This window comes from Panthera uncia (assembly GCF_023721935.1).
Source record: "Panthera uncia isolate 11264 chromosome B2 unlocalized genomic scaffold, Puncia_PCG_1.0 HiC_scaffold_24, whole genome shotgun sequence".
In the NCBI taxonomy this organism is placed as follows: Eukaryota; Metazoa; Chordata; class Mammalia; order Carnivora; family Felidae; genus Panthera; species Panthera uncia.
The window spans coordinates 90,325,555-90,339,712 of NW_026057580.1; the positions used below are offsets into that span (position 1 = coordinate 90,325,555).

The window sequence follows — 14,158 nt, forward strand, 5'->3', positions numbered from 1 at the left end:
GACCAACCACCTACAGCCATTTACCCACATTCTGTAGTAACAGCTAAAAACAAAACAGGGACAAAACACACCATACTCCAAATCCTGCTCAGACGTCCTTACTAACTACTCACTGGCCTCTACAATCATCCTCCTTTTTATCTCCAAAACCTTCACCAAGCTGACTCGCCACGGTTTTCAAACACTACCTTTCCTAACACCTCATCCCTGCCTACCACCCCATCTTCCCTGCCATATTCTCTTCTTTGGAACAAATATTTCAAACCACATACCAAACTTGCTTATTTGTACAATTAAGAAAATACTAAAGGGGTGCCTGGGTGGCTCAGTCAGTTAAGCATCCAACTTCAGCCAGGTCATGATCTCACAGCTCGTGGGTTCAAGCCCCATGTCAGGCTCTGTGCTGATGGCTCAGAACCTGGAGCCTGGTTTGGATTCTGTGTCTCCCTCTCTCTCTGCCCCTCCCCACTCATGCTCTGTCTCTCTCTCTCTCTCTCTCTCTCTCTCTCTCTCTCTCTCAAAAATAAACAAACATTAAAAAAATTTTTAAATAAAAATTAAAAAAAAGAAAATACTAAAAACTTAATTTTCACTTTCTGAGAATCGCTAATTTTGTCTGAACCCAACAGTTGATCAAAATCATAGACCTTAATTTTTGAAAACCTCCTTTCAATCACGCATTGTCTACACTGCATAATAGCATCACATACCTAACTCTGACTTTCAGACATCAGCCTGTGCCATTCTATAGCTCTCAGTGTCATCCCTCAATGTGTAACTGGTATTGTATATTTCATTAAAAGGAGGAAAGCCAAAGTATGAAAGTGTCAATATATGTCTGCGTATCATCAACCAAACATAAGTGAGCAAAGAAGAAAAATCATCATGAACGCCCCCAGGGCTGACTCTTCCACCTCAGCTGGATGCCCACTGACCTCAATTCCTGCAGCTTGTGTTCAATTGTGAAGAAATATAATTAGAGAATAAGTTAAGAAAGATAGAAAGTTACAAAGACAGAGGGTAGAAATACAGTATTCTACACGCAAAGTGTTCCTAGGGATTTTATAGTATTTAGCTTTCTGGAAGAGCACATAACACTTAAGTCTACTGCTTAGTGTTCCCACATTGAACCTTTGTGCACGTTTTCAGGAAGGCATGACCTATGAAAGAAAGAGAAACTAACCATAAAGTCTATAACCAACACATATAAATAATGCACATACAAACACTAGATAATGCTATGGCTTATGTGTAATACCCCTACTCAGAGAGCTGTGGCATAAGTGCTATCTATTCATAGACTATATAAACGATGGCCTTCGAGATTAGTAGTAAAAGCAAAGAAAAAAACGTAATGATGCATTTTAAAAGCCAAATGAGTAGTACAGATGAGTGCTACAGAGGCACAGTCACTGAAGACTGGCGCGATTATACAAAATGAGGTAAGAACAGAAAAACTGAGGAGCAGGTGGAAGACACCTGGGACAAAGAGAACAAGTAAGAGAGAGAGTGCGGCTATTCTGCCATACTGCGTGTTTCCTTAACACAACCTACTCACACCAAATGGTAAACAGGAGAACGATGAGGGTAAAACATTCAAGTCGCTTTGGTTATGAGATTTTGCCCCCACTTCGATGTTTTGCATCATCACCTAAAAGCAGCAGGTACAAAGTAACGTCTACCACAGCTTACACCGTAACTGTGACCGTACCATAAAGCCAGAGAGCGCCACATTCTTCCTCTAGGCTCAGTTTGGAGGACCTGTGACTTATTTTGTGCATGCCTACTGCTTCTTGACTCTCCAAGATCTGTGAGCATTTTGCCTTTGCAACATGACTTGTTAGTTTAATTCTTTCTCACATTTCTGTTCAGCTTTTACCTTTTTTAAAAATTTAAAGTTTTATAGTTACTGGAATATTTCTTTATTAGGAAGTTAAGGTAGCTTTTCAAATGTGCAAGCATTTTCATTACTGTTTTTGCAGTACTTTACAGGCTGAGTGATCTGTCACGATCCTATTTTTTCCCAGTTCTGTTATTTTTTGTATACAATTCTGAAGACCCTAAGGTTTTCAAAAAATACACATATTAGGGGCACCTGGGTGGCTCAGTTGGTTAAGCGTCTGACTTCCGCTCAGGTCATAACCTCACACTCCGTGAGTTCGAGCCCCACGTCAGGCTCTGAGCTAATAGCTCAAAGCCTGGAGCCTGCTTCAGATTCTGTGTCTCCCTCTCTCTATACCCCTCCCCCACTCATGCTCTGTCTGTCTCTCTCTCTGCCAAAAATAAACACACATTAAAAAAATATATACACATATTATGGGGGTGCCTGGGTGGCTCAGTTCGTTGTGTCTGACTTTGCCTCGGGTCATGATCTCATGGTTCCTGGATTCGAGCCCCATGTCAGGCTCTGTGCTGACAGCTCAGAACCTGGAGCCTGTTTCAGATTCTGTGTCTCCCTCTCTCTCTAACCCTCCCCTACTTATGCTCTGTCTCTCTTTCTCTCTCTCTCTCAAAAATAAACATTAAAAAAAATCTTTTTATTTAATAATACACATATTATGTTGCATATATACCCCTATTTATCTCCCTCTAGTACAAGGAGAATAGAGCACTGCTATTATAATGAAATGGGGTGGAATGCCTGAGTGGCTCAGTTGGTTAAGCATACAACTCTTGGTTTTGGCTCAGGTCATGACCTCACAGTCCATGAGTTCAAGCCCCACATCAGGCTCTGCACTGACAGCATGGAGACTGTTGGGGATCCTCTGTCTTCCTCTCTGCCCCTCCCTGACTCTCTCAAAAATAAACATTAAAGTAATTAATTAATTAATTAATAATAAATGGGGTACTAAGAAATGTAAACTGGACCACTTTGTGCCTGGTAATTTATAAATTATTTTCCTAGCTGTAATAAACTACTCAGTTTAGCCTAAAAGTAACAAAAAAAAAAAAAAAAACTTTCCCTAACTCTTCTTCTCTTATCTTTCAACTGTGAGGAAAACCCTGAGGAAAATCAAAAATTAAGTAAGGAAAAAAATCAGATCATTCCCTCAACAATTTTCACTCAGGAAATATTGACAGGGAAAAGGAAGTTGTCAATATCCAGGCTGCTACTCAACCTCAGAGGAACTATTTTTTTTCTGGGGCGGGGGTGGGGGGGGAGGCGGATGGATTCTTATCCCCAACCTACACACAAATCCAACTCAGAAACCTACACTGTGGCTACTGTTTTAGAAATGCTGTTGGCTGGATTTGCTGGGAATTGGGGCGGGAAAGAAGGTCGAAAAAGTCCCCAGGGAAAATAGCTACTAGTGGGGAAGAAACAGTCCAAATCTCTGAAGTTGAAGTGAGAACCCAAAAGGCAAGAAATACAATAAAAAGAGAAAGAAAGAGGAGAGAAAAGGATAAATACAAAATACTATTCTTTTCTAAATTTAAATCACAAACTTTGATGGAAATGCTTTCTGAAAAATTGGAACACCCATAATTACTTTTAAAACTTAAGGCATTTAAACATATATGAAATTTCAAAGAATTCAAAACCTGACTCCTAAACTGCCTCAAATTGTTCCCTAAACACCTTAAATTGAGTATCATGTAAGAGGCACTCATTAATGATACAACTGCCTGAGCTTCCTCCTCTGGAGGTTCTGATTCTGTGATGCTGGAAACGGGACCGGAATCTGTATTTTTTTAATGTGTTATGTATTTTTGAGAAAGGGAGAGACGAAGTACGAGTGGGCAAAGGGCAAAGGGCAGAGAGAGAGAGAGAGAGAGAGAGAGAGACAGACAGAATCAGAAGCAGGCTCCAGGCTCCAAGCTGTCAGCACAGAGCCAAAGCGGGGCCTGAACTTGTGAACTGTATGATCATGACCTGAGCCCAAGTCTGACACTTAACCAACTGAGCCACCCAGGCACCCCCAGGGAATCTGTATTTTTACATTATTCCCAGATGACTGATATCAGGGAAAGTTAGGAAAAACTGGCCTACAAATCCCCCTGTAGTCCACTTTGTATATGGTCACCAGTTCTTTTCCAAAAATATTACCCCTTATTCAAAAACCTCCAATAAGCTGACACGACACACCAAAAATTAAAAACTGCCTTCCAGAATTTGCCTATTTCCGTTCCCAGCCCTCTTTCCTGCTGCAAATGAGTGTTCTCAAATAAGCCTCACATAGAGGCCACTGCTCAAGCACTACTGTTTCCTCTAAGATGCCATTCTTCCTCCCAAATGTCCCAGTCCTTCCAGAAGCCTTCCCAGACCCTTCAGGCAGGACTAATGTTCCACCCACCATACCACTTTGGCACATTTGAAGAGGACATTTAACATACTTCCTTATACCAAATTAATTCATAAATTTATTAGAATTGGGTTTTTCTTATACATTAATTGATGCTTAATAAAGATTCTGAGTTGGAATGGAATACTACTGTTTAAGCAATCATTGGAGGCCTTTTGACTGAGTGGCTCCAATGCCTTGATAACAAATGGAAAACTAAGCCAGAGTCAACTCCTAAGCCTGAGGATTAAGAAGAACAACCAATCAGGGGTACCTCAATGGCTCAGTTGATTAAGCTTCAGACTTAGGCTCAGGTCATGATATCACAACTCAACCTGTGGGTTCGAACCCCAAGTCAGGCTCTGTGCTGACAGCTCAGAGCCCGGAGCCTGCTTCGGATTCTGTGTCTCCATCTCTCTCTGCCCTGCCCCCACTTGCACTGTCTGTCTGTCTGTCTGTCAAAAATAAATAAACATTAAAAAAAATTTTTAAAAAGAACCACCAATCACAAAAATCCAACTAGGCTTTCTCAAATAATGCAACCTTTAAGCTATAGTCAATCAAATAATTTCCTTGCTTTGTTTCCTATCTTCTCTATAAAAACCCTGTCCCTTAGTCCAATCTGGTGGGGGGGGCTGTAACCACTTCCAGTTTGGAGCTGCCTGATTCAAACTGGTGTTTGTTCGAATAAATTCTTACTAATTGCAACATGCCTCAGTTTATCCTTTAACACTTCCAATTACAGTAGGCAAAACAAAACCCACAACTGTTCAAATAAAGTTGTATATATAGGCTCTTTTTGCCATCCTCAATTCCTTGACTATGTTCAACACGCAATATCAAAGTCAATCTTTCCAAAGGAAAAAAAGCTGTAACATTTAGAAATTCCCTTTCCATCAGGACAACGGTGCCTACCTAGAGTTCAAAAACGTACACGTGCTGATGAATTTTAGAAAAATTCTTATTAATTGATAAAAATCACTCAATTATCAGAATTCATAAGACCGTGAATATGATCAGCTCTTCAATGACATTGGCTGCTTCTTTAAGAACAGAGCATCCTTCTAACACTATTCATTTTTTATTGAAAATCACTTGGAAAATATATCACTAAAAAAGAAAAATAAGTTTCTGATCTAACATCACTATTGCACACATGTTTTGAAAAACTAAAAGTCCCCAAACCACATGCATTTGTTAAAAACACAGTTTGTCACAGAAAAAACTCAAAACCATTTCATTGTACCTCCTACTTCAATAAAGTCACTGACTTCTTGGTGTATAGTACAGAAGTAACTCAAGGAGTAAAACTATCCTGAAAATGAACCACACACAAGACACGCCGTCAAAACCTATGAGAGACAAAGGGATAAACTCTGACCTGAAGAAAGCGAGGCCATGAACACACAAAAAAAACACCCTCTGAATGCCTGACATGGTATGCCATCAGTTCCTTACACGAGATTAAGAATACGTTATCCAGATAAGCCTAGATAAATGAATGTGTTAGCCTGCAAGATTAAGATGTCTTTCAGCAGTCTCTCTCTCTCTACAAAGGTTTCCACACTGTGCAAGCCAGATTCAACCAACTTCTAAATCCTGTAGCCCTTAATTCCTGTAAGGTATCTCTTGAATCTATCTCCAAATCGAATGCTACCACCCTCGTCCTAAACTTTGATTCTCAAAGCAAACATCAACAGACTATGGAGAGCTTATTAAATAAAAGAGCAGCTGTGCCCCCCTCTAAACAGGGCCAAGAATTACTTTTCTAATAAATTCCCCAGTGATGTTGATGGTACCTGGACCACACTTTGAGAACACTGTCCTCAAATATCCTCATCTCCTCTAGATTAATAAACCCATCTCCAAACTAATCTATGTACATCCCCTAATGTACTACCTTCAATCCAGTCTCTACTATGTAAGAGATTTTTTTTAAAACTCCCATCTAGGGGCACCTGGGTGGTTCAGTTGGTTGAGTGTCTGACTCTTGATTTCAGCTTAGATCACGATCTTAGGGTCCCAGGAGCAAGCCCCTGCTTAAGATTCTCTCTCTCTCTCTCTCTCTCTCTCTCTCTCTCCCTCTCCCTCTGCCCCTCTCCCCTGCTCAAGTGCGCATTCTCGCTCTTGCTCTCTCTCTCTCAAATAAAATAAAATACTCCAATCTAATTATCACCCACATCATCTTCTCAGTTTCATGAACATGCCATGCTCTCCACTGCACTTAAAACATGAGTGATAAAGTTAATGCTACCAGATATCACTTTATCGCCTAGTCGACTGTGACAGTATATCGCAGGAACCCCAAAGGGTTAACCCATGAAGTTTTTTTAACACTGCAAATGGCAAGTGTCTCAGAGGTACCTTGAAAAAAATGAAATTTCTTTTATCCTTCATCCCTACAAAATGTGGTCTTGAATCCCAGCAACGGAGCTCTAAAGGCATGAGGATTAAGCCATCTCTGAGCTTGTAACCCAGTCTTCTTTACTCTGCTTTGTGATGCTGGGGTTGCAGTCTCTAGGAAGTTCATTTCTTTGACAGCTGGCTCCCTTTTAGGATCAGCCAATGGGGAGATGCTAGAGGGAGACTGGAAGGTCAGAAGAGGAAGACACGTGCTCCTTTCCTTTCTGCTTCTTGTCCATCCCCCATCAGCCCAGCAACACTGCACGCTGCAGTAACAGCAGTTAGTACCAGTTAGCAGTTTTCCCAAAACTCCCAGAACCAGCTTCAGTGTGCCCCTGCCCACATCCCTCAGACACCCTGACCAGCCTGCTGACTAGAACTCTCTGTTGAAAAGGCTGAATCCCAGGTTCACAAGGTCCTTTTGCAGGCACCGGTACCAACCATGCACTGTCCCCCTCCTCAGAGGTCTGAGTCTCCGTTCCACAGCCCCTCCTCTGAACTTCAGAAGCAAAGCAGCACCCTCCTGTCACAGGTCTAAGTTCCAGCTAGAAGCACCTCCAGGAGCTTCTAAAAGGTTGGGTCTGACCTCGCCCACGTGCTCCTCCAGGAACTCAGAACTGTAAATGTTTCCTGAAGTTACCACCTCCCTGACACTTTGCTCGCCCTTTTTGCACTTTTTTGTTCTCTAAAACCTAGTTAACAATTTTTGGTATTAAATTCTCTCTGGCAGGGGTGCCTGGGTGGCTCAGTCAGTTAAGTGTCTGACTTCGGCTCAGGTCATGATCTCATGGTCCGTGGGTTCCAGCCCCGCGTCAGGCTCTGTGCTGACAGCTCAGAGCCTGGAGCCTGCTTTGGATTCTGTGTCTCTCTCTCTCTCTCCCCTTCCCTTGCTTGTGCTCTCTCTCTCTCTCCAAAATAAACAAACATTATAAATAAATAAATAAATACTCTCTGGCAAAATGACTGGTACAATTTCTATCTCCTAACAGGATCCTGAATGGTAAGTGTGTAACACTAGAGCAAGATTGGAAAGGCCCTGATTAGTAGTAAGGCTAAATGAGGAAAGCAGAAATCAAGAGCTAGATGCATTTCAGAGGAATAAGGAGAGGTGCTAAGACAAGTTGTGGAGTATCTCTGCTTTACAGGGAAGAGGAATTCTAAAAAGTCAGAAGGGACATATTTGGTCATCAGAGACTGAAAGTGAGATTGAAGCAGGTACAGGTCTATAGGGCAGCTTCAGAGACTAAATGGGATTAAAGACAAAGTGGATTTTGATAGAATGTTAATTATATTAAGCCCTTAATATAGAGCCCTTAAACTTGTAGAGAATGAGTGCTGTGAATTAGACTTATGTTGTACCTAACTGTATTTAATTTTACCCTTTCACAGCATAGTAAAATTTAGCAGGGCATTTTAACTAACTGTTTATAGAACAGAATGAAATTTGAAGACAAATATATTATTAGGGAAATTATGAGAAAAGGTCTGGTCGAACATTATGTATTTGCTGAAAAGAATATGTGAATGTTTCATGTTTTCTTTATACAGTGGCCTTTGCCACTTTGCCTACCTCTTTCAGCAGGTAGGCAGGAGATACAAACTGATGCCCAGTCCTACTGAAAAATGAACTCTACATGACTCTTTGGCTCCATCAGAAGTCTGAACTACATATATTTGGTTTATTTAACAAACTATATAACAGTAAACTGAAGTACTATATGAAACGTAGTCTATGTGTAACACCTCAATGTTTCTAATATTCAAGAGATCCCTGAGTATAGAAAGTTAATTGCTATCTGCTTTCAAAAGTTTTAGGTTTTCATTATTGACTAAACTACCATTTCAGTACAATTTAGATTAACTGCATGTTACAAAGAATGTTGGAAAAAACATACTTTTCAAAGTTTTCTTCAAATTGTTGTTGGAAGCTAAATGATGAAATCAATACTTTAAATTCTTTAATTCTTTTCTTAGGTAAAGAAATGATTTTACACACCTTTAAAAGTTAACATACAATTTAAACATTACATAATATTATAGCCTTATGGAACACTCTAGTCCTAGAATGACAATGATACTTACTTAACATTTTTAAACCCCCAAATAATGGAAATCAAATACCTGTTGATGGCGAAATACAATAATCATCCTCTACAGACTGGCCATAGAGATCATCATCTTCAAAATCTATAATAAAAACACAAAAGATAAATTTATTTACAAGTTCTTTTTATATTCTTAGTTATTAACAAGGAAGCATCAGAACTTTCTCCAAACTAAACTATCCCTCAAAATTACAGGAACTTGGAATGTCTGCTTTACCAAAAAATTCTAAAAATTTTATCCACAAAGTAGGTACTTACTGACTTTATGCATAAAGACATACACAGTTCTGGGGCGCCTGGGTGGCTCAGCTGGTTGAGTGACCAACTTCAGCTCAGGTCATGATCTCATGGTTTGTGAGTTCGAGCCCCGCGCCGGGCTCTGTGCTGACAGCTCAGAGCCTGGAGCCTGCTTTGGATTCTGTGTCTCCCTCTCTCTCTGCCCCTCCCCTACTCATGCTCTGTCTCTCTGTGTCTCAGAAATAAACATTAAAAAAAAATTTTTTTTTTTAAAAAGACATACACAGTTCTTCATTTTTTTAAGCTAATTGGGTTTCATTAAAACTTTTCCAAGTTTTCACTTTATGCAATCAAAAAATGATAACACCACAGGCCACAAATTTGAATTGTCTCTCTGGTGTTAAAACCTGAAATAAGCCATCCATTCATTTTTTTTCACCAAGTGCTCTCTATGACCTAAGCATTTATTTCCCATACAATCGACTAGCACAGGGTATACAATCAGACCATGAAAACAGATTTTCTTCACGTCAAGCTAATTTCTATAAAAACCATCTTATCCTAAACTCCCTTGTGCTCTGTTCACGCTAATTGGACTTCTTTTCCTAGTGACCAGAATATGCACTTTGCCCAGATTTCCTAAAGCTGCTTCTTTTTCCTAGTTAAGGTTCCAGCTCAAATGTCACCTGTTTGCATACATCTTCCCTGACAACTACCTTCCCTGACCATTCCCGTAGAGCAGCAAGCCCCCTACCACTTGTACTCTCTAGCACACTCCTCCAACTGTCTGTCTTCAAAGCACTATACATCTGTGTCATTCCATGAGACTACAAGCTCCTTCTGGGCAAGGCTTTGTCTTAGCCAACTACCTAGCACATGTTTGGAACTAAATTAATTCTTGTTTTATTATAAAGTAATGAATCAAACAATTTAAAACTAAAACCTCCAAGAAACATAAATATATTTACATAAAGGTATTTATTCACATGATAGACTACGCCAAGGACTAATAAAGATATCTGAGGGGCGACAGTGAGTGACAGGCACATTCCCAGATCTATAGGAACCTAAACTCTAACAGGAACCAAACACAAAAAACAGGCAATTAAAAAATTATATGACAAGTGTCTGAGACATGAGAAATATAGACTGATTTGGGAACACACACGTGAACAACAAAAACAGAACTGGAAGTGCGGTGGCTAGAGAAAGATCCCCAGGAAAGTAGTATTGAAACTAACTCCAAAGGATAGGTACCTAGTTTCTCAGGGTATTTATGTATCAGGAACAGCATGTTCAAATGCTGAAACCAAATGTTTATGGCAAAGAAAAATTAGACAAATACAACTATTGGATAAAAATATGTACCAGTCAATAAATTATTAGATCACAATCCTAAGGTAGCAACTTATAAATGAGTCATTTACAAAAAAAAAAAATTAGACATTAAAGGCAAGAATCTTTTTTACCAGGTTAGTTTTCCAACTGAAAGTGACCCTAACAGTGCCACAATATAAATAAAGTTTATTTATTTTTGACAGAGAGAGAGACCGAGACAGAGACAGAGCATGAGTGGGGGAGGGGCAGAGAGAGAGAGAGACACAGAATCTGAAGCAGGCTCCAGGCTCTGAGCTGTCAGCACAGAGCCCAACATGGGGTGGGGGCTCGAACCCATGGACTTCGAAATCATGACCTGAGCCAAAGTCGGATGCTCAACCGACCAAGCCACCCAGGCGCCCCAACAGTGCCACAATATAAAAGGATGAAGAGAGAGGCACCTGGGTGGCTCAGTCGTTGAGCCTGCGACTCTTGATTTTTTATTTCACTTCAGGTCAAGAGATCTCACAGTTGTGAGATGGGGGTGGAACCTGCTTAGGATTCATTCATTCTCTCCCTTTCTCTCTCTCTCTCTGCCCCCCTCCCTCCCCCCCTCCCCCGCTAGCACTCTGTTTCCCAATAAAAAAATAAAGATGAAGAGAATTCTGTCCTAGGATTTTTGTAAAGTGGTTCTTTTCCTTGACAAAATTTTGTAATATTTACTGCACATAAAGCATTTTACCAGCTAGTGGAGTAAATGTAACAGAGTAAACAGAACAATAAAGAATGGACTATGCCCTCCTGGCACTTTTAAATTAGTAGCTAACTGAGGGGTGCCTGGGTGGCTCAGTCAGTTGAGTGTCTGACTTCGGCTCAGGCTCAGGTCATGATCTCACAGGTCGTGGGTTCGGGCCTGGCACCGGGCTCTGTGCTGATAGCTCGGAGCCTGGGGCCTGCTTCCGATTCTGTGTCTCCCTCTCTCTCTCTGTCCTTCCCCCACTCATGCTCTGTCTCTCTCTGTCTCTCAAAAAATGAATAAACGTTAAAAAAAAAATTAAAAATTAGTAGCTAATTGAGCATTAGCTAAAGGCAGTCATGTAAGGTACTATCCAAACAACAGAGAAGAACAAAGTGAGAGTTAAATTGAGGAACCAATAGGTTTTAAAGCACATACTCTAATAAAGTTATATTACTTTTGAGAATTTTCAAATTATTATTTGAAAGTAATACAAAGGAAACATTAACTAGGAAAAAAAAAAAAGAATAAACTGGACCCTTAAAATGAGTAGAACTTTTATAAGCAGGAAATGGGGAGGAACCTCCCATGCTACAGGAACAGCTTGTTTATGACGTCATCAATTGTTCCAAAGAAACAAGACCAAAAAAACCAACCTGACCTGGGATTGCCCAGGTGAAAAGATATTTAGCACTCACTCCCACAGGCCCTGCACCTGTCAACCAGGAAGCCTTCCTTCACACAGAAATCCTGCTTTAAACTCCTCCAACCCACTCGGAATAAGGTGTTCTCACTTAAGTAGTAGCTCCCACAGCATCTTGGGAGTACTTTTTGTAGCATGTCATACTCGAATCATCGGTTACTTGTGTATTTCCCCCTCTACAGTCCCTCAAACATCTTACTATTTTTCCCCAAAGCTTGGAGCAGTACTCCAAGCACCCAATTAATGAAGAATAGGCACTCAATTAATGTTGGCTGAAGAGATTATGCATACTTATTGAAGAAATGGGTACACTGCAATTAGGCCTATCCATACTTTTCCTGTCATAACTGCAAAACTATCTCTCGGGCCTAAAGTCATCTCTCAGGTAGCAGCGATCCACATGCAATAAATCCACTGCATACACTTAAAACGACCTCCAATCTGAAGTGAACACCAGGAACCTAACATGTGCCAGGCTGGCGAGGTGAATCTCCAAATGCAGTACAGGGTGTTAGCTACCCTTCACTATGGTTAGGGCATACTGATGTTCTAGAATAATCTGTTGACAGTGCCAATAACAACCACTAACATATTAAGCACACTTAGACTATTAGCACTTTAAAAAGCAACAGGTCTTAACTCCTTTTTTGCAGTCCTTCATATTTGTTTATAATTTTAGTTTGTATGATGCTTGGTGATGCCTAGAACTGTTGACTACAAGGAGATGATCCACTTATCCTAAACTAATGCTAACTCCTTTTAAACTCCTAGAGAACATTCATATGCACATTTTTTTATTTCATTTTTAAAAATCAGTAAGTACTTTCCGGAGCCCCCTTGCTTCTAGTGTTGCTTTTTTTCCCATTCCAAAAAACATTTATATTGAGCATTATCAACCAAGAACGGAGTATACACCTCAAGATCATGTGATCCACTTATTAATTAGGCCGTTTTAATATCTTTTTTATCGTCTCCTAAGTTTCCAATTTAACTTGAAACTCATACAACATAAGTTCAATTAGCTCAAGCCAGGTTCTACACAAAATGTATGCATGAACAAACACAGAAGATTCACCATGTATATCTAATAGTTACAGCCTAACAATTGAAGGTAAGCATGAAATCAATCCGTCTTTTACAAGCGAGCATCATTTCGTGGGCATTTTTTAAAGTGGGGTCGGAAGAAAATACCTAGAAGTAGGCAACTGTGTACCCGACCTGGGAGGAAACAATGGGAGGGAGAGGTGACGTGCACAAACATCACCGAATCCCAACCTCCGCAAATGTCCTCCCCATAGGACGACGTGCAGCACCTCTCCTGCCCTAAAATAAAACCAATCCCAGAGGGCAGAAATCACGACATAAAACAACGCCACTCGCTGGCATTCAGATGAACTGTTATTTTCTCCAACTGAGCCTGCTGTGAATTCCACCCTGGCACCACTAACGAGAAACTCACAGATCAAAGTGTATGCCAACGGGCTGGAATCCCAGCTGGAACGGCGACAATGACGTCCCGGCAAGACCCTGCCACATACCTTCATCGTAGTTATAGCCTCGAACATTCCGATGCCGGGCCATGGCGGGAGAACGGGCCTTTGCCACAGCCCCTCACAAAACACACGGCTTAGATACTGATAAGGCGCCAACTGCGGCCTGGACAACACACACACGCCATCTTAGCTTCCGGCAGGCCTCTGCGCTGAGCTCCTGCGCACGCGCTACGTCTTAAGCCGCGCACTGCGCGACAGCAACTTCTCAGGGTCACCCGCCTCCCCGGAGCGCATGCGCAGTTATGCTCACGAAAAAAAGCTCTTGGGCGTGCCCCGCCCACAGACAGGTTGACTGACAGGGGCTTCAGGGGGCGGGTATCCCAGCGCCTACCTTTTGTCGATTTGGAACAAAAATTTGGAGCGTGAGTTCGTGACCTACGCCAGCGTTCCAGGTTATTTCCCAAACTGGTTTCTGCTAATGAAGCTGACTGTGTGCCCAATAAGAGCAGGAAGCTTGTGTAGCTTTCATCTTTGGGGCCCAGGTAGGGACATGATAGACACTCCCAAACTTGTACATGTTTGGTTTAAGAATTAGTTCAAGATTCAGAAGGCAGAAAAAAGGACTGTTGAAATGAATATATATGGTTAAGTTGAGAACCTGAATACAAGAGGTCACCATACTTTCGTGTGTTATTTACTGTTTCACGTATGTGCTCCGTCCTGCATTAATATCTCTAGTAAACAGCTGTCTGCCCTTAGCGATGCAGAGGATTATGATCAGCATCATGAAGAATTCTGTAAGCATTCATTGAACACGTAATCATGTGCAGCATACTAAGCGTATTAAATATAGCTTTTTAGACATAACATTGGCTTTAGGT

The 14,158-nt window shown here is 41.0% G+C and overlaps 1 protein-coding gene across 2 annotated transcripts in view; it reads right to left on the reverse strand.

Annotated features, from left to right (window-relative positions):
• Positions 1-13,550, reverse strand: part of HBS1L (HBS1 like translational GTPase) — an 86,545-nt gene extending 72,995 nt beyond the window's left edge. Inside the window, exons 1-2 of one of the 2 annotated variants that reach the window (XM_049654395.1) lie at positions 13,323-13,541; positions 8,808-8,873 (exon numbers count right to left, since the gene is read on the reverse strand). In XM_049654395.1, the coding sequence (XP_049510352.1) occupies positions 8,808-8,873; positions 13,323-13,365 (109 nt within the window). In that variant the 5' untranslated portion in view covers positions 13,366-13,541. Of the gene's footprint in view, positions 1-8,807; positions 8,874-13,322 lie in introns of both variants that reach the window. The other variant, XM_049654396.1, reaches the window with a different exon arrangement.
• Between the last annotated feature and the right edge of the window lie 608 nt (positions 13,551-14,158).